The sequence below is a fragment of the Meleagris gallopavo genome, chromosome 4 (genome assembly GCF_905368555.1).
Source record: "Meleagris gallopavo chromosome 4, MGAL_WU_HG_1.1, whole genome shotgun sequence".
Lineage (NCBI taxonomy): Eukaryota > Metazoa > Chordata > Aves > Galliformes > Phasianidae > Meleagris > Meleagris gallopavo.
In genome coordinates this window covers 9,277,245-9,300,493 of record NC_139407.1, presented here as the reverse complement: position 1 = coordinate 9,300,493, position 23,249 = coordinate 9,277,245, and the positions used below count along the sequence as shown (strand labels likewise).

The following is a 23,249-nucleotide window of genomic DNA, read 5'->3' as shown; positions in this document are numbered from 1 at the left end:
CAGGACAAGGGGAAATGGTTTTAAGTTGAGGGAGGGAAGATTTAGGTTGGATGTCAGGGGAAAGTTCTTTATTATGAGGGTGGTGAGGCGCTGGAACAGCTGTCCAGAGAGGCTGTGGATGTCCCGTCCCTGGAGGTGTTCGAGGCCAGGTTGGATGGGGCCCTGGGCAGCCTGGTCTGGTATTAAATGGGGAGGTTGGTGGCCCTGCGTGTGGCAGGGGAGTTGGAGATTCTTGATGCCTGAGGTCCCTTCCAACCCTGGCCATTCTGTGATTCTGTGCTTCTGTGATTCTGGACGAGTAACAGCCTGCAGCTCGTGGAAGTTAGGCTTTGAACAAGCGAAATGCCACGTAACGCCAAGAGCCGCTGCCAAAGGCTCAGCTCTTAACGCCCGTTTTACGTGTTTCTGTCCGAGCCTCGCGCTCCTCCCGCACCGCGAACGCTACCGCGGCCACCGCCGCCACGCCGCTGCAGGGGGCGGCTCCCGCTGCTGGCGCCGCGCCCCCGGCCCCGCCCCTTACCCCAAGCCACGCCCTCCTCCCGCCCAGGCCACGCCCCCTTCCCAGAGGCCACGCCTTCGGCGGGGCGGGGATAGGCGGGGCGGCGCGCGCGCGCCCGGCCGTGGTATCGCGGCTGCGCCCCGCCCGTCGCTGCCTCCGTCGCCGCCATGGACAGCGACGAGGAGACGCTGGAAGAGACCGTGGAAGGTGTCAGCCCGGGGCGGGATGCGGGAGGGCCTCGCCGCTCGGTATCGGCGGGGCGAGATGGGCCGGGCCCCCGCCGCTCGGTCCCGCGGTCTGCGGGCGGGGGCTCGGGGCTGCGGGCGGCCCCGCATGACATCAGCGGGCTTATGCAACGGCGCCGAGCACATGGCGCGGGGCCGGGAGGGGGGCTGCGGCCGCCGGCGGGCCGCGCTCCTCCCGGCGTGGGGAGGGCTCTGCTGGGCCGCCGTGCCGGTGGGGGCTGCTCGCACCTCGGGTCTGGGGGTGGCGGCGAACGGGGGCAGTCGTTCCTCTCCTTAAACGCCGGGCAACCTGTGAGGAGTAACGGGAGCGGGAGATCCGGAACTTAGACGCGTGCTCGGCCGTCTGGGTTTTGTTGTCGCGATAGGGGAGAGCGGCGAGGAAAGGGAGCGGCGTTGTGCTCCTGCTGGGGGAGCTTCCATTCATTGGAGCGGAGCTCAGCAGCAGGCCTCGGCTCTGTAGCAAAGCTGCATCTGTGTCATTAAGCTTGGGATGGCTTGTTTTCCTTTTCTTCTTTTCTGCTGACTGAGAGGCGCTGAACGTCTCTTTTTGGTGGAGATGGCTTTCGTTCTTTCTTTATGTTCTGTGCCTATCAGAAGGGATGGGTTGTTTGTGCTGTGGCTGAGATTCAGATACCCTGGGGAGGCCTTCAGAGGACACTGCATGTGCGCCTCGGGCTGTCCCGAGCCCTGCCGTGTGTGCTGTGCGTGTGCCGAGCCCCAGTGCTGGGCTCTGCAACCCGGAGCTCATTAACGGGGCTGAGCAGCCACACGGGTGAGGTCAGAAGGTGGTTTGGTTTGATTTTCAGAAGTATTGTATGCCGCTAGTTTTGATCTAGGTGTAATCCGAGTGTTTTATAAAAGCATTGCTCCTATGGCAAGGGAAGAACTTGTGGTGTGCAGCGTAGGGTTTGTGAGCTTATACCAGCGTACCTTCTCATACTGCTAAGTTAGGAATTCGGGCCCTTAATTAAAACCTACTTGTTTGCGTGGTGGTTTTCCCTCTGAAAGAAACATCCACATCAGAGATATCAGCACTGTGATAATGACACGGGCATAATTGCTCAGCCTGTCCCGCTCCCCAGCGCAGCCGTCCTGGTGCCGGGAGGGACCCAGCCTCCTCCTGCCCATGGCAGCTTCACCATTAGGAGAAGCCCTCAGGGACACAGCGTGGTTCTGTACTTCTGATCCCTTTCTCCGGTACTTCTCCGAGCTCTCATGCTGAGCGGTGTCTGATGGCTTTGATACCTTCTACGCTTTGCAAACAAGATGGGATATCTCATTATTTTCTCCTGTGCACCTTCCTGGGTGCGTTTCTGTACTTAGCTGTACCACACGTAAGAGACGGTTAATAAACTTAGGGAGCATAACTCAGTTACTGTGAGGAATGTTCTCTTAGTTACTTAAAGCTGGGGCAGGTCGTGTTTGTGCTGCGTGTGGGAGGGCTCCCGACGTCCTCACCGTGCTGCTCTCCAGCACCTTTGCGCCCCCAGCACAGTGCTATGGGCTCCAGGTACACCGGGAGCAGCTGTCGGTTTCCCTCTGGCTCTGAAGAAGCAGCGAGAGCTGCAACATGAGCTCCGTTACGCGCTGAGTTAATCGGAGCTGCCAGTTGCATTTGGTCTGAAACAGAGCCGCAGTGGGGATCTGTGTGTCACCCATCTGCCGTCCCCGTGTGTGCCAGCTGTGATGGGGAAAGCTGATACGGCTGGGAGAGGCTTCGCACATCGCAAAGGCCAGGCAAGCAGCACTTGAGGTACAGCGTGGCTGCGTGCATCCTGCATGCATGCAGTGTTGCCGTTATTACGTGCTTTTGTTTTTGTGTGCTTATGTGGATAGAGCTATGAGGCGGCACACCCGCATTGTTGTAAGGCTTATATTTATCCAAAAACCCCTATCTTACTCAATGGAGTGAAGTGTAAGTGTGGTCTTTCTCACCAGGAAATGCATGGTTTAGATTTGAGAACTTACTGTGTTTTTAAAGCTGTGTGTTAAGGGAAGCTAAGGTGATATGGAACTTGTTTATTTGGCTCCGGGGAGACCTCGTTGTGGCCTTCCAGTACTTGAAGGGAGCATATAAACAGGAAGGGGAACGGCTGTTTATGAGGGTAGATAGTGATAGGACGAGGGGGAATGGTTTTAAACTGAGACAGGGGACGTTTAGGTTAAATATTAGGAGGAAGTTCTTCACACAAAGGGTGGTGAGACACTGGAACAGGTTGCCCAAGGAGGCTGTGGATGCCCCATCCCAGGAGGCATTCAAGGCCAGGCTGGATGTGGCTCTGGGCAGCCTGGGCTGCTGATTGGTGACCCTGCACACAAGAGGGGCGTTGAAACTGGATGAGCATTGTGGTCCTTTTCAACCCAGGCCATTCTGTGATTTTATTTCAGATAGGTTTCTATGTTTTTGCTGCTGCTTCTCTTCTCTCTCTCATCTTCCATCCCTCTCCTTGTATCCTGCCCCTTCTTGCTATTACTTGTAGATGTAGGGTGTTGCACAACAGCAGCTTTAGTTACAATGAATCTCTGATAGCTTTTCTTAACAGAAGTGTTTTGGTAAGAGTTGAAGTTTAATACTGGGGAGCTGCTGCAACTCAGGCATCTGCATCGGGGCGGATATGCAAATTGATATCAAGTTTAATGTGTTTTCTTGTTGTTTGTTATGTGGATTTTCTTTCAGGACATCTAGATGACGATGGGTTGCCACATGGATTCTGTACGGTCACCTATTCGTCCACGGATAGGTTTGAGGGAAACTTTGTGCATGGAGAAAAGAATGGCCGTGGCAAGTTCTTCTTCTTTGACGGAAGGTAAACACCAGCTCTCCCATGTTCTGTATTTCTCTTCCTGCTTTCAATGCTGTGAATCTTAATCCACGTTCCTTGCACTGAGAGCTTCCAAGGAAGCTTTTGTATGAAGAGCTCTAGTTGTAGACCTTAGGAATTGGGATGTGCTCAGAACTATTGAAAAGTCACAATGACAGCTGCTGGGCTACAGATTTCAAGCCCGTAACTGCAGTGGACTTTTATGGAGGGCTGTGAGCTCCCTGTGCCTGGTCATGCACAGGTGTAGGGGCCTTTCTGGTCTTCATGTCTGCTTGGTCTTGGGAGGGGTGGCAGCTGTGGCCGCGACAGGGGTTGCTCTGTGCCTGTGGGTGCGCTTCCTTCCGAAGCCCTCATCAGGAGCACCCCCGAGTGCCTTCCCCCACCAGCAGCTCTTCTCAACGCGGTTGCTCAGAACTTCCTGGGAAGGAGCAGCAGATGTCTGAAAGGACACGATTCTTCTTGGCTCCGCAGCTGCCGGTGGCACTATGAATAGCAGCTGCGAGGCTGACAGTCGTGCCGGCTCCGCTCTCCCCCTCGCTCTGCAAACCTCCGAGCAGGAGCGGAGGTATTGTGCCGCTCAGTGAGTCAGCTCCTTGTCTGCGCCCATCTTTGCAGCCGCTTCATGCAGGAGACTGTGGGGCTATTTTCATGGGGAGGATAATATTTTTCTTCAGTTACGCAGAAACTGATTAGGCCTCTGAGCCTGGATGAAGAAAAATCCCCGCTGTTGTTGGTAATGGGCTTATTAAATCTTGTTCGAGTCGCTGAAAATCACTACTGCCCAGCAGCTGACCTCTCCAAAACCCTCTTTTTTTTCTAAGTTGGCAGGCAGTGTCTCTATGGACACGTGTGCATAACGCTTCTGTGCCCGTTGATGACCTCAGCAGAGCAAGCTCTGAGCGTACAGTTGGACAAAGTGGCCACGGCTTGGTTGGTGGAGCTGCTCCACCTCGCCCAGAGTCCTGGCAGCGCTCTGTGGGGGAACTCAGGCTGCTGCTGTACCTCTTCACCATTGCCAGCTCTTGATTTTTCTTTAATTAACATAACCCTTAATGAAATGGAAGGGTTGGCTACTGTGTGACTGCAAGAACTAGCAAAATGAAAATATACCAAAACAGTCTGTAATACGGGTTTAGAAAATGGGTTATTTGTACAAACTGGCCTGAGCTTATTGTAGTTGAGCTGCGGCAGCCATAAGCGAGCGGTGATGGCATCACAATTTACCTAGCTTTGCTTGGTAGCTGGAGTGCCCGGGTCATGTCAGGTGGCACAGCGAGGGAAGATGACTTGGCATAATGCAGGGCCTGCTGTTCCCATTAAGTGTGCCTTCAGCCAGGCTGAGAGCTTAGGAAGGGATCTTATGAAAAGAAATGAATTGCAAACGTTTCTCCGAGCAGCTCTCCCTGTGGCACCACGCTCTGTGCTTCAGGGCAGGAAGTGGGCAGATTTCGGCTAACCTTAAGGATTATTAATCCCTGAACTCAATTAAGCGTCAGTTGGTTTTGTGTTATTTTTTTTCTCCCCCTTCAAAACTGCAACACACCCCACATATTCCTTCGGAGAGCAGGCTCGCTTCTGGCAGATTCTTCTCTCAGAAGACATACTCGAGCTCTCGGTGGTGCTAACACTTGCAGGAGAGCACTTCACAAGCACTTTGCACGATAGCTGTGAGCATGAGGGCTGCGCCTGGCGCTAAGCTGCAGCTGCTGCTTCCATTAACCGGCAGCTCCCGTGAGCTGACAGCTCGCAGATCACAGCAGGGACGTGTGCTATGTTTAAGAAAAAGCTTTCAGTCCTGCCACGTGTAAGGAAAGGTGGGTAAGGGTCTGTTGGCGTGGCTTAGAATTGGGAAGTATATTGCACTAAGCGTGACTTCTTTTAAAGAGTAAACTTAAACGTGGGCTTTGTGTATGTTGTCAGCTCCAGTGAGTTTCACTCTTGTGCTCTCAGACAAACTGCTTATTTGGTAAATGTCTGCATCGGAAGCAGAATTATGCAGCAAAGTGTGTGTGCTGCAGCTGACCGTTAGCTAAACGTGCAGGGGTAGAAGCTCAGCAGTTTGCGTTTCCTGAGGCTGGTTCTGGCTCGAGAGAGTAATAACTGTGAAGGAGGATCTGCTCGGTGATGCTTTCATTCTTTGTAGTTTCCATTGGCTGCCTTTTTAAGCAAGGAAACAAAGCAAAACGTTAAAAGTGTTGTTGCGTCCCTTCTGAAGGGTTTGTGAGACAAAGTCAAAGCGAGCTGAGTGTGCCTTTGTTCAAGTTGCGGCACAGCATGAGTTGTGTTTGACAGGCTCCGTTCCATTTTAATAGAACTACATGGAAAAATGACAGCGCCTTTAGCAAACCCAGGACAGGTCGCTGCCATGTGCATTGCTCGAGCTGTGACTTGGTGCCAGGTTGCGGTTTGTGCTCTAGTATGGTTCACCTGTGTGACAGTTCAGTTTCTTCTCACCGGAGTGATGTCACCACAGAGCCGCACGCGGGAGGTAGAAGAACCTAATGTGAGCGTAGCTTTCTTGAGCGATACTTTCTGCTTGGACCAAGAGCAGTCCATTCACTGTTTTAATTTGCTACCACAGCCTATGGAAAAAAAAAAAGCTCAGCAGCATAATTTAGATGAAGAATGCTTTGTACACTCTGTGTGCCCTAGTCAGAGGACAGCATAAAGAGCTTGGTTGCGTTGTGCCCATGTTGAGGCTTTGGATTTGCTTCTTACAGAGTCTTCTATAGCTGTTTCCTTTCTCTTTTTGCCAGCACCCTGGAAGGGTACTACGTTGACGATGCCCTGCAGGGCCAGGGAATCTACACGTACGAGGATGGAGTGGTGCTTCACGGCACGTATGTGGATGGAGAGCTGAACGGCCCAGCCCAGGAGTACGACAGCGATGGACGACTGATATTCAAAGGGCAGTATAAGGACAACATCCGACATGGAGTTTGTTGGATATATTACCCGGTGAGCCTGACCTCTGGCTCTCTTTTTTGCTGAGTAGAACACTCGCATGTCTTTTCTCTGCAGCTGAAGCAGATACCTACCGAGAACCAGCAGTCTAACAGGAAACACGGGAACCTAGGTGGAAGTTGTTTTCGTTCTGATTTTGGATAATCCAAGATACAGTGAAACCTTTTCAGCGTCGCTCAGCGTACAGCGAGGCTGTGAGCTGCCCTTGCCATTTTTACGTTCCGGGGAGCCCAGTCCCAGATAAGATGTATTTTCATACATCTCCTTTAGAATGCTGGGCCAGCAGTTCTGTCATTTTGTACCGCTGACTGCTGATGGGAGCTGCACAAGCTAACGTAACCTGCTGCTCCTATTTAGCTGGGGGAGGACACCTGTGCAAGGCACGTGCTGCCTTGGGCCAGCAAACAAGATAAAACTGGTGTGAGAACCGTGCCTCTGAACAAAGGGTGTGCTAGTACTTCAGTCGTTAAGTAAGCCAGAGTTTTTCTGATTCTTGGTGGAAGCTCGGGTATTCCTCTGGAAAACCCTTCATAATTGCTATGTGCTCTTACTGCCATGCTAATTTGCAGCAACGAGGGTGATTGTTTTTTCTCCGGTGGGTTTTTGTATGTGCGCTACTTTGGGCCTTGTTTCACAGTCTGTTCACATAAAGCTTTTGTGAGTTGAAGCTCAGTTTTGTCAGGCAGGAAAGAGCTTGGGTTTGGACGGTGTCAAACAATGTAGAAGACCCAGTTCATTTCTTGTGTCGTTTTTATTCTGACCAGAATCGCACCCAGCTTCTTTACTCATTATTCCTCGCACCTGAGCTTACGGCAGTTAATTTAGGTTGCTTCTTTTCAAAAAGTGAGGAAAAATCACAGAGTGCTCTTCTCTTCCTTGTCCATTCAGGACGGAGGCAGCCTTGTAGGAGAAGTGAATGAAGAAGGAGAGATGACTGGAGAGAAGATAGCCTACGTGTACCCTGATGGAAGGACTGCATATTCCGGAAAGTTCATAGATGGAGAAATGATAGAAGCAAAACTGGCAACTCTGACATCCTTAGAGGATGGGAAACCTCAGTTTGAAGTAGTACCAGGCAGTAAGTTCAGCTAAACACACCAGCTTGTATTCAGCTCTGCGCCGCAAACGGCTCAGTCTCAATAATATGTCCCATTAGAGGCTCTGAAGGCTGGCTGTGATGAGAGGATGAGTATATTAGTGAGAAGCCCTTTTTCTAAATGGTAAAATTGGGCGGAAGAGCTCAAGTCCTTTGCTCTGCAGGCAAATGGGCAGTGACCCACGTGGTGGTGCTGCTGAACTGCATTTCATAATCCTTCTCTGGTGCGCTCGGGGACAGAGCAGTCCTGCTTGTCGCGCTCACCGTTGCCAGCTGGGTCAGCATGAAAGCCTGCTTAACAGTGGTAATGCTGGCACAGCCGCAAGCTCTGTCTTGTTGGTAACATAACCAGCAGTGCAGAGGGGGGCTGTAGTGTGGCTGTAGCTCCATCAGTTCAGGTGGGCAAGTGTATATTATTGCTGTGCGTATTGTGCCGTCTGTGCTACGGAACTGGAAGGACACAGGGATTGGAATTAGCGAACTAAATTCAGTTGTTGTGTAACAATGTGACTCACCAGGACCCTTTGGTCTGCTGACACAAAGAGGCTATAAAAAGGTTGGAGTCGGGCATGTCGTTCTGGGATGGCTTTGGTGCTCTGGGGCGTGCGCTATGTTTGGGGGCGAGAGGGGCAGAGCCGTGAGCACGAGCAGGAACCGTGCAAGATTGACTCTTTTGCCACCTAAGATTGTGTCACCCAATGCGAAATAGAAGTCAGTGAAAAGAGGATGGGAACTGAGAGTATTCCTATGGCCATTTGTTTTTATTTAAGATCTCTTAGATTTAACTTAAAACAAATCCGAGATGGTGAAGTTGTGCTTTATAAATGGGTTTTGATTATGTTCTGAATGAAGCTGCCCTCGACCAGAACAGATCTGTTTTTAGAGCTTGGATACTGTGGGCGATGACCTTTTACCAAACTTAGCAATAATTGGGGTTGTTTTTCTCCTTATGTCCACCTTCATCTTAAGCTATCTCCCAGACAGTTTCTGGCAGTTGTTTGGAGGGGGATTTAAGGATATCATTAGAACCGTACCGCTGAGTTGCTTAGAAATAGCAGGAAGTAAGTGATGGTAGCAAATGTATTTTATGATTAATGAACGTTACATTCTGGAGGATGTCTGTTCTGGCTCTGAATTAGCAAACATAGTGTATGAAATAGTCTAGGTGTTTTTGTTGTTTGTTTGTTTTTTTTTACTTACTGTATTTTTAAATATATCCTTTTAAACTTTGCTTTATGTTTTAAGTAAAGACTTGAGAAGGGTCGGTTTTGGAAGGCTGTCCAGTCTCTCAAAACTTGATAGTTTAAGGATGATGCATTGTAAATAATATGCTGCCGCTGTTACGTTGAGGGGGGAAATGTAATCACAAAACTGTCCTGCTGAAGCAGGCCTCTCACAGAGGTGCACCTCCATTTAGTACCCTTTTTTCCTTCTCCTTCCTTTCCCCCCGAAGCATAACGTTTAATGCAGACATTAATTTAATTTTTTAATGTCTTGATTATGTTAAGGGCTGCATGCTTTGCGTACCGCCTGTTCATTTGTTTCCCTCATTGCTTTCTCCTTTTAGGCCCGGTGTACAGTTTTGACAAATCAACTTCATCCTGCATTTCTACAAATGCTCTTCTTCCCGATCCTTATGAGTCAGAGAGGTAGGCTGTTTTTTTTCTCCCTTCCTCTGAGGCCGTCTGTATTTTTTTGCTGTTAAGTTTTTAGGACCTGATTTTGCCAGCGTTTCCTCATTTGAAATAAGTGTTGTCTGAAAGCTTGCGGTATAGAGCCTATACCACACGTCAGTAAACATTGGACTTAATTGGATTTTTCTGTCTTACACGATAAAATTGCGCTGTGGTGGATAAAACACAGCTGTAGGTTGTAAGAGATTAAACCAGGATCTCTTTAGCGCTTGAGATACGCGTTGCGTTCGGTACTTGGACTCCAGTAATAGCCCCCATCCGTAACACTGTGAGCAACTGAGCGCACCGCTCCCCCCTTCTCCAGACGTAGAGCCAGCCTTGCATCTTGCTGAACGGCACCTCCATACAGATGCAGCATAGTGCCAAAAGTAAATCCAGAAGCTGGACGAAAGCAGGGTTCTGCTTCAGCAAGTTGTCCCATGATAGTGGGTGACACTCATGAACTGCTTCTGTGACTTGTACACGGCCTATCACATAATTTACATTTTACTTAGACTTAAGAAGACTTGCTCTGTAGGAGACTCTATTGTAGTCCTGTTCTTATACTGTGACATATCTAAGTAATCACTGTGTCCTCCTTCCCCTCGTAGGGTGTACGTTGACGTCTCTCTCATTTCCTGTGCTGGAGAAGGATTGTTTTCAAAAATTGCGGCGGAAGCTCGTACCGTTATGTCCTTCTACAATGGAGTGAGAATTACACACCAGGAGGTAAAGGAGAGAAAAAGGCACTCTGAATTTTCGTTGCTCCTTCTGAAATCTTATAGCATCCCCTTCCTACCGTTAATATTTAATACGGTGGAGTTTAATTTGAAGGAAGTGCACGTTCAACGGTTTCTTTTAGGAAAAAATACGTAGCCAGGAAAAGCTTTAGTTGCATGCGTTAGAATGTTTGCTTTCAAACTGCCGACGAGGTTGACCCTCCGTGCGCACACTGGGTTTTTGTCTTGCAAACTAGGTAGACAGCAGAGACTGGGCCCTCAATGGGAATACAATATCCCTGGACGATGAAACAGTCATAGATGTGCCGGAGCCCTACAACCACGCCGCCAAGTACTGTGCCTCGCTGGGGCATAAGGCCAACCATTCTTTCACTCCGAATTGCATCTATGACCCGTAAGTAGAAGTTTGTGTTCTGATGCCGAAGCCGCGAGGGTGGTGCTGCGGCCCGGGCTTATGGGCTGCGGGCAGCGGTGGGGCAGGGCTCATGGGTCCTGGTGCTGAAGGAGAGCATTCTGGAAACTGGCTGGCATTTCCCGTGCCTGGCGTCTCTTGGGACTAATCTGTGGTGAGGGGTTGGGGGCTATCTTCAAGTTGGCAACTTTGCTGTCAGTTTGGGGAGCTGTCCGTGGGTTATAACACGCATGAGGTCCGTGCTCTAAGCCCTGCTTTGAGTAGGACTGCGCTACGTTGGCTGAGCTGCAGAAGCGTGACCAGCAGCGTCAGATGTGCTGCCGCTCAATGTAGCAAATAAGCATCCTGCTGCTTTGCAGGTGGTGCATAGCGTTAGGAAACTTCTGATGCCGTACGTATGCCTGAGGGTGCAGATGCCTTTCGTACCAACGTATGAAAGGACAGTCCTGTAGATCTGTACGTGGGGAATAGTTTTCCTTCATTGAATTAGCTGGTTTCCTTTACTGTTGGGCCCTCGGAGAGCATGAATGGAAGCGCCTTTTGTTTGGTAGGTATCCGTGCTGGGGAAATGAAGATGAGCAATTTTCTGTGCTCGCCTCTCTCGTATAATCTGCGCTCGTTTCCTGTTATCCAGATATTCTCCCCTGCAGGCCCGAGGCACGTGGCAGCGATTAACCTTTTATTTTTCTTCGAGCCAGCAATGTTGCAGGACTGTGGAAAGACCTCTGTCGGCAGAGCTGTGCGAACGGGTGCTAACATATCGATACATATGCCCTCTTTACTAAAGTCTTTATGAGGTTGACTCAAAGAAGTCTGCTGACCTAATACAGATTACAGGCAGAGCGACTGCTGAAAGTATGCGTAAGGGGGGGCTAACGGAGTCTGTGAGCTGCCAGCTAAGCCTAGCGAAAGTGTTTCTGCTTGCGTTTAGGTTTGTTCACCCTCGGTTCGGGCCCATCAAGTGTATCCGTACCATCAGGGCTGTGGAGAAGGACGAAGAATTGACAGTGGCCTACGGATACGATCACAACCCTGTGGGCCAGAACGGGCCGGAAGCACCCGAGTGGTACCAGCTGGAACTGAAAGCTTTCCAGGCTGCGCAGCAGAAGTGAAGCGGAGACTCCTCAGTTCAGCAAACTCAAAAAGCAACTTGGATCTATGCACTACCTTTGTACTGAAAACTGGACAACCAGGGATTGTTCATGCCGTTGCATCATAACTTTGCATTCTGTGTTAAGAGATAAGTTTCTTGCATACTAACTAGGTTTGACTGTGTTACTCATAGCAGATTTAAAATTAGCTAGCGTCGCACCAGTCTTATCTGGAGAAATTATTTAATATTCTATACGAGACGTGATATTCTTTGGTAGCTTCTGCTTTTGCACCATATGCAAAGATGCCAAAAGACTAGACAGAAAACTAAAATGGGTATATCGTTCACTTTTAGTCGGCAGACTTAGTGTTGCTCTCTATCTGCCTAGGCATTATTGTGCAACTGCATTTTGCATATATGCCATTTGTGATGATAACAGTAATATTTTGATATTCTCTAATAGTAGCATAATTTTGCCTTTTTAAACCTTTGATCTGAATCTTGCAATAGAGCAGTTTATTAGCATCTAGGAGGCTGGGTTTTAACTCCCCTTTCCTCTTGTCTGAACGTTGTTCTTTCTACGAATCCTCTTTTGCAGGAGAAAATCCTTTCTAACTAGTGGAAAGGCTTGTACGTGTACGTGAGAGTGCTATGTGTCAGTCTCTGTGGCTCTCTAAGTAGTATAGCGACGTGTCCAAGCCTAATATTTATCTGGCCTCTGTGGCTGGCTTATTTTATTTAATTTATGATCATGACGCGCGAATGAAGCTGTTCTTTGCACGAAGATTATCCGGAAGGAAAAACAGACTGGCTTTCTGAAGGACTCTGAGAAGTACGCCTTCTGGAAGGCAGGTACATTAATGGTGTTAGCGTCCGTGAGTCGGTTTGCGTATTTCACCCGTTAGGGTGGCCAGTTCTCAAGGCAGAAATGGGTTCTTTCGAAGGAAACGCGCGTATCTGAGGGCAGGCTGCAGAACTCGGTCGAGGAGAGCTGTATCAGTTGCGTGTGCAGTTGGCAAAGAATATAGCTGTTGTTCAGTAGCACTCAGATAGCGAGTGAATACGACCGGAGATGCCAAACTGAGATTTCTGTGAAAGCTGAGAAGATTGTTTCTTGAAAGGCAAACAACTGAACGTAAAAACATCTCTCGCTGTTCGTATGTAGAAGCAGCAGTCAATCCGTAGCTTCGTTACAGCCGGCGGCAAGGGTTTGTGAATATTTGTCTGTGTTTTGGGGTTTTTCGGGGATAGGGGAGTCGTTCATTTTGTTTGGATGCTATACCGGTCTTGCCTCATGCAAGAGAGAAATAGTGATCACTTCAGTCTGGATGCTGGAGCCCATCTGGGACTGTGATGTTCTCTTCTGGGTTTAGCAGCGACAAGTGAAATGCGTTTGCAGCGCTTTCTCTAAGTGTTTGCAGTTTAAAATGTTTGTATATATGTAACATAGATGGCTTGGAAATCAGACCCACCTTTCTATTGCAGCGTTTGGTTGCTTGAATGGTTGCAAGTGTCTGGCTGCCTCAGGAGCCAGGCGTTGGGCTGTCGGCAGAGGTGGAAGGAGGTTGCCATGAGTGCTTTTGGAGACTCCTGACCTGTGGTAGGAATTGTGCCCGCAGACCTCAAACCTGGGGCTCTGCTTAATTCCTGCAACTGGCCACAAAGCTTTTTCAGCGCTTCTCTGTTGAAGCTTACACAAAAGCTACAGTCTGTGTGCTGGGGAGGGGTGCAGGCACTCCGCGGGCTTTTTGATGCTTTTCCAGCAGCGAGCGGAGCGTGAGCTCCAACGCAGCCGGAGACTCGTGCCACAGCTCCGCTGCTGGTCGGTCCGAGGCAGCGGAGGCGATGCCTCCAGGGCTCAGCTGAGCGTGCGGAGAGACAGAATTGAGCCTCACAGGTGCGGGAGAATTGTCAAAGGGCGGTTGGTGGCACAGCTTCAGCAAATCGACCTCAGTGAGAAATCTGTGTTTTTACTGTTGTTTTAATTTCTTTTTCCCCGCCTCCCACAAGTTGTTGTTTAGGATCGCGGCTGTTTCAGCTTAGCGCTGCGTTGAAGTGCGAGGAAGAGGAGAGGGACGTCGTGTGTGGCTGTATGCGGCTGTGAGCAGAGGGCAACTCCTTCCACAGTAACCCGCTTTTCTTTTCAATACTCTCCTCTGAATTGCTCTCCTCTTAATGCCAGCTAGGGAACTGTGCTTAAAACGTTGCGATCTCTCGAGCTCCTTTGGCTTCTTTGCTGATCGGTCTGACTCCTCTGCTGTCACCTCTTCACACAGTCCTGATTGTTTTGATAGATTGGTCTGTCTTCCTATTGTGTGACTATAGAGAGAGGCAGAAGAGAGGGGTGCTCTTGGCACGTCGGGTTTGGAGGTAGCATCAGTGGATGCGTCGTGAAATAGGGAAGTCCCAGGAAAAAAAAGTCTCTGTATGTTCTCAAAAGCCACTGCTTTGGTGACCGCCAAGCAAACGCTCTTGCTCTTGCGTATGCTTTCAGCCAGCTAGCATGCTGCAGCTTTTGTCTGTGTCAGCTCCGCTGTCGTGCTCCTCTCCACTCTTGGTCCTCTTATAGATCCCTTCATCAGCGTCAGACCTTGGATAAAAGTTGTGGTTATAAAGCCGCTTTGGCTCGATTCAGGACCAAGCCCTTGGGTTCTCTGTGTTCTCTCTTTCTTTGCGGTCTGTTACAGTAGAGGTGGACGGGATGGTTTGTACCACGGGGCGGCAAAAGGGCTCACGGCTGAGTGGGTCCCTCGGGGCTTTTCAGGAGGAGTGTCGTGGCAACCTCAGGTTGAAACACAGGTTAACTACACAACTCCGAGTGATGCCTTAACTTGGTCAATGTGCTTTGCAGCTCAGCTTCTGGGGCTCATTGGATAGCGAGACCAGCTTAGCAAAACTGCTTACCGATAGTATTGTGAGACCCACCACGGAGCTTGATTTCAACTTGAAGCGGACTAAATAGTTATTTTGCAAAGCGATTTGTTTCAGTTATCGAGTATCACTGACTATCTGTGAAAACACAGTAAGAAAAGAAACTCTACTTCTTGGAGTCTGGCCCGGGTCCTGTTCGGTCGGAGCAGAAGCTGGAAGAAGAGCTCATAGCTGTCAGCTGATGCTGGATGACCGGGAGGATCACGGTGTACTCTTTATGACTAGAGGATAGCTTAAGAGATTTTATTACTGCTGCTTTTTTCAGGTACAGGTCAGTTCCCAACTTCTACCCTTAGTCTGCACACCTGCAGGTGGCTTCTGTACAATTTGAGGGTTGCTACCCAAGTTCCTTTGTGAGAAGGAGCCCGTATCAACCTGCGTTATAGGCCTTTGACCCTCTCTTTGGCGAGGTTAAAGAAAGTAATTTTTTTTTTTTTTTTTTTTCTGTGGCAACACTGTGTTTTGTCACCAAGAGCAGGAGAGTTTAGTTTTCTGGAGAAGCGGTTAACCTTGGAAATGAGAATGTGAGTAGTTATTGCTGAGAGCTACCTGCTGGGTCACGCCTGCGGGTAATAGGCCTAGAGAAGGGATCTCTTAGCGAGTCTGCTGCTATTATGTGACTCTCTGGGATCTGCTGGAACAAGCAACTTTGCTTTGCAAATCTGAAAAAGCTTTTTTCCTATTCTTTGGTATTAATCCGAAAAACACCTTAGCCTTCATAAATCGAGTCCTAGAAATACACGGATATGGTTCTGTAGCCACCTGAGTGATGGTTCTGGTCGCTCTGGCTACTTTAGCAGCTGCGACGATGCCTTCTGGCATGGGCCTTACTTTTTGTCCCGAATGCAGCTGAAGCGCGGCGACAGGTGACTCAAGCCAGTTTCAGGGCAGCTGGGGATGCGGTGCTCGGCCCAGTGAGGCTTTGCGTTTTGGGACTGACTAGGCAGCTGACTCTAGCCGAGCCTTTCTAGGCGCAGAGCTTTTACTCGTGACGCACGCCGTCGGCAGCGGCTGTAGTTTCTTTCTCAGGGCTGCTGTGTTTCTTGGCCGGCATGGAAGCAAAGGCTCTCTTGCCCTCTGCCAGACGCTGGAGGAGCTGGTGTTTGGTACCGGGAACCGAGAAGCGCTAGAAATCCTCACTTGTCTGTTTCCTCCCTGCTTGGCTCTCCGAGCCTCCTCCGCTGCTGCGTTGTCCCCATCGCTGCTTGCAGCTGGCAGGCAGTTATCCTTTGGTCGAAGCCAGGGCTCACCGCTTCGGGTGTGCCAGGGCTGTACGGCATGGTTCCTGGCTGGGAATCATGCCTCGATGATTTCTTTTGGCCTTTCATTGCAGCGGGCAGCGTGTGGCCAAACGCTGAGGTTGCGATGAGGTGACAAGTTGTACAGAGCTGTTACCCGCTGCTCTGGTTTCCTCACCCACAGCAGAAATGCCGAAGCTGCTGTGGGTGTCTGAGGACTTTGCTTCTGAGCATTTAAAAAAAAAAAAAAAGAAAGAAAAAAAAAAAAAAAAAATTGCTTTGAAAACGATGTTGCTGAAGTGTCTCCTTAAGTGCTGGGGTGCTGTGGCGGCCACCGGCTCCTCGCTCAGCACGCACTGCTTTGTGCTGAGGGTGTTTGGGTGAGGAGCGCGGGCCTGGGAGCAGCTTTGCCTGCCCCCAGACAGCTGTACGTGGGCATAGTGCTCACCCGTGTGCGTGGGGAGAGCTCGTTCCTTTTGCCGCGTGTACTGCAAACATGAGGGCTATATTTCTGGAACAGTCTCGTACAGAATTTTTTCTTTTTTTTCTTTTTTTTTTTTTTTGAAAAAGGTGCAAGATTGAGTGCATGTTTACTTGCCCCAGATCAAAGGTTTTGAACACTAAGGTCACTATCAGCTGAATGGACCCTCCTCTTGGCGCTCTTCTGTCTTCAGGCAATCGAAGCTGCTGCCCTTTCTCTCCCAGTTTTACTGTAACTACTGTCGGGTTTTGCTGTTTTCATTCCCGGGAGAACTATGTACAAAAAAATTGAAAGCAATTAAATGTTCAAGCCATAACATCATGAGTGCGGGAAGACCCTCTTCACAAGTTTTAATGTATTTATAAGTAAAAGGATGTTTGTATGAAATATTTTCATGGTAGAATGCATATTTTAAAAGAAAATAAGTTCCGGTAAGATGACACAGAGTTGAAAAGGATGTGTTTTTGTAAGACGCAACTGTAATTGGTTACTGACAAGTAGACTTCTTTTTTTTTTCTTTATGGGAGATGCAACCCATTATTGCAAATTACAATTGCAAGCGGTCCTTTCTGCTGTTCGGGGAAGTATTTATCCGGCGTCTCGTGTGTGGCTGCCATAACTCACGGCAATAGCGAGGCCCGTCACACGTTCGGGACATACTTCTCCTGCCCCACGCCGGCCCCGTGCAAGCGGGGCCCTCCCTCCTTTCTGCAGTTTCGTCCTGTACGACTCTTCCTACTGTAACTGTACTGGGTTGAACTCTCGAGCTAAGATCCAGACTAAAATTGTGTGTCACTCGACGGTTTCTGCGGGGCCTTCTGCCGTTTTAATACTCTGTAGCCCATACTTACTGGGTCTCTCAGTTCTTCAGAACTAAGTGCTAAGGAATAATCCTTGGGGTGAGCTTACACGCGTGTTCACAGTTAACCCCGGCGTATATAACTTGTATACAGTACTTGATAGGTGTTTTATGACATTTGTACTCGAACTACGAGCCTTACCGAACATCTGTAGGTTTATTCATGACTTTTAAAAATGGATAACTCTAAGAAAGATGTTTACATGACTGACGATTGCCCTTCCTTTGATGTTATGAATGAGGTTTTTATAGTGTGTTTGGGTGTATGTGCAAGGAAGCAAGAACAAAAAAAATAAAAACGTTTCTGGGGTTAAAAAAACAACAACAACAAAAACAAACAACACACAGACTCGAGAAACATTTGTAATAAGTGAATTTTAAAGATCGCTTTAACTGCGCTACGGAGGCAATGCAGATATTAAAACATTCAACAGCAGCGCCGTCTGTCCGTGTTTGCTGCGCGCCGCCCATCCCCGCGGGCGCTGAGGGCCGGGCCCCCGGCCGGGCAGGGCCGCCCCCTGGGGCCGCGCTCCGCCCCGCCCGAGCGCTATGGATCGCTACCGGTACTTCGTCTTCAACCAGCGCAACATGGTGCTGCTGGGGCTGCTGCAGGTGGCCTTCAGCACGCTGTGCGTCGTCAGCGGCTTCGTCGACGGCGTGTTCGGAGCCGAGTCGCCGCTGGGCAGAACCAGAGCGCCCGTATGGGCCGGGATGGTAACGCGGCGCTCCGCTTTCTACCCTCCGCGGTTTCCTCTGTGGTTTCCGAGGGTGGGGAGAGGCCGGGGCTCCTCGCCAGCCCTTCCCCGGCTTCCTGCTTAGAACCCGGGCGGCGCTGCGGGCGGAGCTTCCGTGTGACGGAGCGAGAGCCGCTGCTGCCGGGTGATGCCGAGAGCGGGGCTGCTGCGGCCGCCGCCCCCCGCAGGCTGCCGCCGGGACGCGCCTCGGCGCGGAGCACCGCGGGCCAGCAGCTCTCCCGCCGCTCCCCTTCTCCGTTCCTCGGAGCCAGACCCTGAAAACGAGGGCCTTTCGGCCCTTTATCTTCGGAACCTGATACCCGTCGTCAACTCATTCCCGACTCCTTTTCTGCGCTGCAGGTCATGGGAGTCCCAGGCGTCCTGGCGTTGTTTTCCTCTCAGAGGAAGAACCCTGTCCTTGTAAGCTCTGGGGCTTTGGTGCGGATGGGGCGGGGGCTGGCTGCCGTGTGGGGGGCCGCCTCCGCAACCTGCGGAGTCCGTTTCCTAGGAGTGCCCCTCGTGGGAACGGTCGCATCTGTGTGAAGGAGGAGGACGCGATGTCTCTTTGCTTTCTAAGGCGTAACGTGAGCTCTGGCTGGCTCCGATAACCCGAATCTGCCAAAAATGCTCGAGAATGCTTGTGTTATTAATTTACTTATGTAGTGATATTTGATCGCTGCCTGGCATTAAGCGTACACGCCAAAACAGGAAGCAAGTTAATTCTCCTGCGTCTCCTAGATGGGTGTCTCTAGCTGTGCAAGCCCTAAAGGAGGGTGCAGTTCAGAAGGACGCGTTTCAGCCCCGCTTGCACCCGGGGGCGAGATGTGGGATTCGATGGTATCTCAGCAGCTCAGTCCCGTGGAAGCCTTTACCGCGCCGTGTTCGGTTTCCACCCAGCCGTTGCTATCGGATACTTCCTAGTGTTACAGCAGGTCAAAGTCTGGGACCTGCCGCGCACTGGCCCCTTTTGTTCGTGTTAATTCCGTTCTCTTAAGACAGTGCGATTTATATTCCTTTCCCCTTTCTTATTCTCCTTTAATTTCTGTGCCTAGGTGAACGTGCTGGTAGCGGCATCTATGCTGTCTTGCGTGTCTGTCCTCATTGTCATAGTTTACAGCTCCCTAACGCTGTCCTACGGAGAAGAGGAGGAGCTAAGCTCTCACCCGGTACACGTTGTGCATACAGTGAGTGTCCCCTGAGCTCCTCGCTGTCCTTGATGTGCAGCTTCCCGCTGCCTGCCGACGGGCCGTGCACCCCGACGCAGCGAGGTCGGCTTCGTAAGCGCTGATGTCGCAGCAGGGTTTGTTCTAGGAATGAGTTAGTTTGCTCTTTTGCGCATCGCGTCCGTTGCGAACCGTGTACGGGTACATCCGAGGCAGGTGAAGCTGTTTGTCAGCTCAGAGCCGAGCGTCAGGCCGGGGAGACGCAGCATAGCCAGACGTATCTCATAGCGTGACAAGGAACAGCCCGTTCCTTCTGTTGCAACGCATTGTTCAACCGGAGCGCTTAGCTTGGCTCGTTCTTCAGAGCACAGAAGAAAGGTTTTAAAGAACACTGACCTGAAATCGACACCGATGCGTAATCACGGCTCTCTTACGGTACCTTGAGAATTTTGGTGGAAATCTCCGCTGCCTGAAAGTGGCTCTTAACGTTCCCTTTTTTGCTTGCAGAAGCGTGTTCTGAATAAAGTTGTCAAGGGTGCTAACATCACAATGTTAATTGCATCCGTCTGCAGCGCCGTCGTCGTGCTGGTCATTGCCTACCTGGGGTGCCGAAGTCTTCCTCGCTGCTCGTGCTACGACAGCGTAACCGGGATGGTGAGTGGGGGGCTGAGAGCTCCGCGTTATAGCGCGGAGAGGGAGGGTGTGCTTCCCTTCCGCTGACGTTACCTCTGCTTTGCCCCGACCGTCCTGCTCCAGTGCTACCAAGGGAAGGGGGCGTCAGAAGGACGTTAGCTTTCTGTCCTTCCTTTTGCTTCCTCCCAGTTCTTATTTACCAGCTCGCAGGATGAGGTTTGTGATGGGGCTCTTTCCTTCGTAGGAATGGTTGCAGCCTTGTGACGACCAGACTCAGGCCGTGGAAATGGTTTGCGCTGTACAAAGTGAGTAACTCTTCCCATCTGCGTACTGGGGTGTTCGCTGGGGTTACGGAAGGAAGGTCCCGAATTAGCCGCAAATCCCGATAAGCAAAATATTCTGAGCAGGGACCCAGGAGTTTGTGCAGAGGGCTACGTCACGCCTAACGGTTCCCTCTCCCTTCCCCACGCAGGTCCTGGGGATGGAATTCTTAACTTCCCGACTCGGTTTCCAGCGCAGGACTGTGACACGGAGGAAGACGCATCCAAGCCTCCGCCGTACATCCGAATGGCTTGAAAAAGGGACGGACCGATCTGAAGCTGCTAGTCGAGACGTACAGTGAGATGGGCGAAAGGAGTTTTTCCGTTTAAAATCATTATGCCCTTTTTCCTGGGCCTTGTAAAAAAAGCACGCAGAAGGAGAGCACCTGTTGAAGGCCCAGCGGTCAACAAAGATCCCACTGCAAATGGAGAGACCTGCAGATATTTGGGAACGTTCAGACTCTGTATAGCTGAAATAGCTCATTGCCTATGGAAGCGTGAGCTTTTTTTATCCGGCTTTTGTACTTACTTTGTGTCTTCTTCCGCTAGAAATCATCGGCAGTTTGTCTAGCAGCGCTAGCCGTACGCATCCAATTATTAAACACAATTTATTTTTAAAAGAAACGGATTGTGGTGTGTTCCCCCTTATCTTCTCCCCCTGCTCACTGAATCGTCTGTCGCAAAGGATCCGCGAAGGATCCGCCGCGCTCGGCTGTTGGCTGAATACTCGCCTTCTGGCCGGGACGGGGAGGTCACGTCAAGGCCTTGCAGTGCCAGTCTGATGCCTCTGTCGAAACAGAGCTCTGGGTGCGTTCGTGCCTGGGGGCGATGCAACTTATTAATGAAGGATAAAGCTAGGTTGACATGGCCTTAGTTACAGCAGCTCCTCATACGGAGTCACTTTCCTAGTTCAGCTGTGGAGACTGAAAGTTTTAAGTGTTCTGCTGAAGTCTTTTACAGACCTGGGCCTAAGCGCTACCTTGGAAGGAGCCGTAGCTTTCGGTCGACTTATCCGAGGCGCATAGATGCCTACTTACACTGAAGGGTTCGCTTCCAGGTAGGCCGAGAAGCATCTGTAGCACGTAGGTCCGCAGGCTTTGAGCGTGCAGCAGGTTGCCCATCCCACGGCACGCGTTACCCGGCACCTCCGGCCGAGCGGGACCCGGGCAGGTTCACCTCCTGGGCAAGCGCGCTTACTGGAAGGGTGAGTCATGCCTGCAGTGTAGCTCCAGGAAGGAGAGAGGTAGGAGAGAGGTGCTTTTTCCCTTTCCCAACAGGTGAGAGAGTTAGATTGTTCCCGACTTTGTTTTTCTAGAGACCGAAGCCTTCTTTCTAATTGTAGGAAAAGAACCCAGACGCCTCGATGAAACGGGGGCTGTTTAGTTTGGAGGAAAGGAGGCTGAGGGGAGACCTTATTGCTCTCTTCCAATACCTGAAAGGTGCTTACAGCGAGAGTGGGGTTGGTCTCTTCTCACCGGTGACAGGTGACAGGACAAGGGGAAATGGCTTCGAGTTGGATATCAGGAAAAACTGCTTTACAGCAAGGGTTGATTGGCACTAGAATCGGCTCCCCAGGGAGGCGGTCGAGTCACCATCCCTGGACGTGCTTAAAAACCGCTTGGATGTGGTGCTCAGGGACACGATTTAGCAGAGGGCTGCTAGAGTTAGGGTAGTACGTTTAGGTTGTGGTTGGACTCGATTATCTTTAAGGTCTTTTCCAACCTGAGCAGTTCGACGGTTCTATGGTCCTAAACCCTAAGCTGCATATTGAAGATTTCTTACAGAAGCTGGCACCTTGCTCTGTTCCCCTCGGCACCCGGGTGCACCCAAAGTCTCAGTTGCCGGGCCTGCTAACTGCAGGTAATTAGCCAATTAGAATCCACTGTGAGCTTCAACCTCACTGTATGTCACTGCGTTGTTTTACATTGTTTGTCTTTAACAGAGTAATCCATAACGTGAAGCAGAAAGCGATGGCGTGCCTTCTCTGTTGTAGTGCAGCAAGCATCAAAGCAGCGAGCGTGAGAGCGTTCCACCCTCAGATTCTTCTGACAGCCCGCGATGAATTGTTTTCTCTCTCTAAGTAACACAAACTGTTGTCCTTGTAGGTTAAAAGCAAGCAAGGCTCCCCGAGAGGTACGTGTGATTGCCAATACCTTATACCCTCTTGGCTTTGATTCTCTGTGTTCTGACACAGATTTTGCCTTTGAAGGAGCAGCTTGCTGGAAGCGGCGTGTTGCTGAAAGGTGCCGCTCAGCCACCGTACCGTGCCCGGGTGGAAGCTGCAGTCCCACCAGAGATACTGCTCTGTAACATTGCCTTATACTGGCAGATAGGACAGAACTGAACGACGCGTGGACCCGAAGCCTGGAAGCAACAGTGACGCTCAGGGACAAGGACTTGGCATTTGCTCCCCCCAGACTTTTGCTCCTTGGCAGGCTGTTAGCTGATCAAACCAGATCGGTTGTAATGGAACGTTAATCAAGGCACCGGTTTCTGTGAGTTAACATTCCACTGAGAGTGAAGTATCCTCCGCAGCCGTTTCCTAGGCAGAAATACAGAGAAGGAGCTCCACAGAAGAGCTCCTCACGAAACTGGGGGTGTGAGCAGGTTGGGGTTCTTATATGATAACCGCTTCTTGGGGATTTTATCACTTCCCTTCCAATCTTGTAATGGCACTACCTGACAGTAACGATAGTTCCCTTTATTCCTCGGCCGTGTCGGGGCCGCAGCAGCGGGCACGCTGCTGGGAAAACGCTGCAGGAGAAGCCAGAGGACAAAACAGAGCTGCCAGTTCCAGTGTGACGTGCAGCACTGAACTTCACTCGGGTAGGTCAGCTGCACAATGCGTTCTGTGCGGGAAATGACCCCGGGAATCAACAGTTCTCGTATCGTTGAGAAAAATGTGTTGGCCTAATTTATAGCAGAAGTGCTATCTGGATCATCGATGAAGGTGCTCACCCAAGCTTTTGCTTGGTCTCAGCGGCTCTGCTACAGCAGTTCCTCGGCCGATCGCTTCCCTTTTTCTGTTGCTTGCGAGACAAGCAAACGTAGTGGTAGCTGCCAAGGAGAGCCTCGAAGGAGATGGGAAAGCAGAGGCGTAGTAGTTAACGAAATAGACGTCCTGGGAACAGAGAGGGGTGCTGGCCTGCACTTGGAAGTAGGAAGGTGTTATACATGTGTTTATTTTTCTCTGTAGTCAACTTAAAACCTCTCTGATATAACCGGATTCGACGGTTCGCCTCACTGCGAGACTTCCATGCCAGTCGCAGGAGCTGCCGGCACCGTGCTTTCTGACGGCAGCGTCTCAGCGACTCGGTGGTGATGAGGATGCGTAATCATACGCGGG

At 50.6% G+C, this 23,249-nt stretch overlaps 2 protein-coding genes across 5 annotated transcripts; both read left to right on the top strand.

Moving 5' to 3' along the window:
* The first annotated feature begins 566 nt into the window (after positions 1–566).
* SETD7 (SET domain containing 7, histone lysine methyltransferase) lies at positions 567–17,489 on the top strand. Of its 2 annotated transcripts, XR_014882820.1 has the most exons (9): positions 567–706; positions 3,422–3,551; positions 6,323–6,524; positions 7,419–7,608; positions 9,194–9,275; positions 9,911–10,028; positions 10,276–10,433; positions 11,383–12,396; positions 16,284–17,489. XR_014882820.1 is itself a non-coding variant. In XM_085222090.1 (8 exons), the coding sequence occupies exons 1-8, from the start codon at positions 667–669 to the stop codon at positions 11,561–11,563; spliced, it is 1,101 nt and encodes a 366-aa protein (XP_085078216.1). In that variant the 5' UTR covers positions 567–666; the 3' UTR covers positions 11,564–17,489. The 2 variants fall into 2 exon arrangements, 1 of the variants encoding a protein (XP_085078216.1); XM_085222090.1 differs by having other exon boundaries at positions 11,383–17,489.
* A 98-nt stretch (positions 17,490–17,587) lies between these two features.
* On the top strand, positions 17,588–20,527 carry LOC146544404 (uncharacterized). 3 transcript variants are annotated; one of them, XM_085222096.1, is made up of 6 exons: positions 17,588–17,767; positions 18,148–18,207; positions 18,840–18,971; positions 19,458–19,604; positions 19,828–19,888; positions 20,056–20,527. In XM_085222096.1, the coding sequence occupies exons 1-6, from the start codon at positions 17,603–17,605 to the stop codon at positions 20,157–20,159; spliced, it is 669 nt and encodes a 222-aa protein (XP_085078222.1). In that variant the 5' UTR covers positions 17,588–17,602; the 3' UTR covers positions 20,160–20,527. The 3 variants fall into 3 exon arrangements, with proteins under 3 accessions (XP_085078222.1, XP_085078223.1, XP_085078224.1); XM_085222097.1 differs by lacking the exon at positions 18,148–18,207; XM_085222098.1 differs by lacking the exon at positions 18,840–18,971.
* The last annotated feature ends 2,722 nt before the right edge of the window (positions 20,528–23,249 follow it).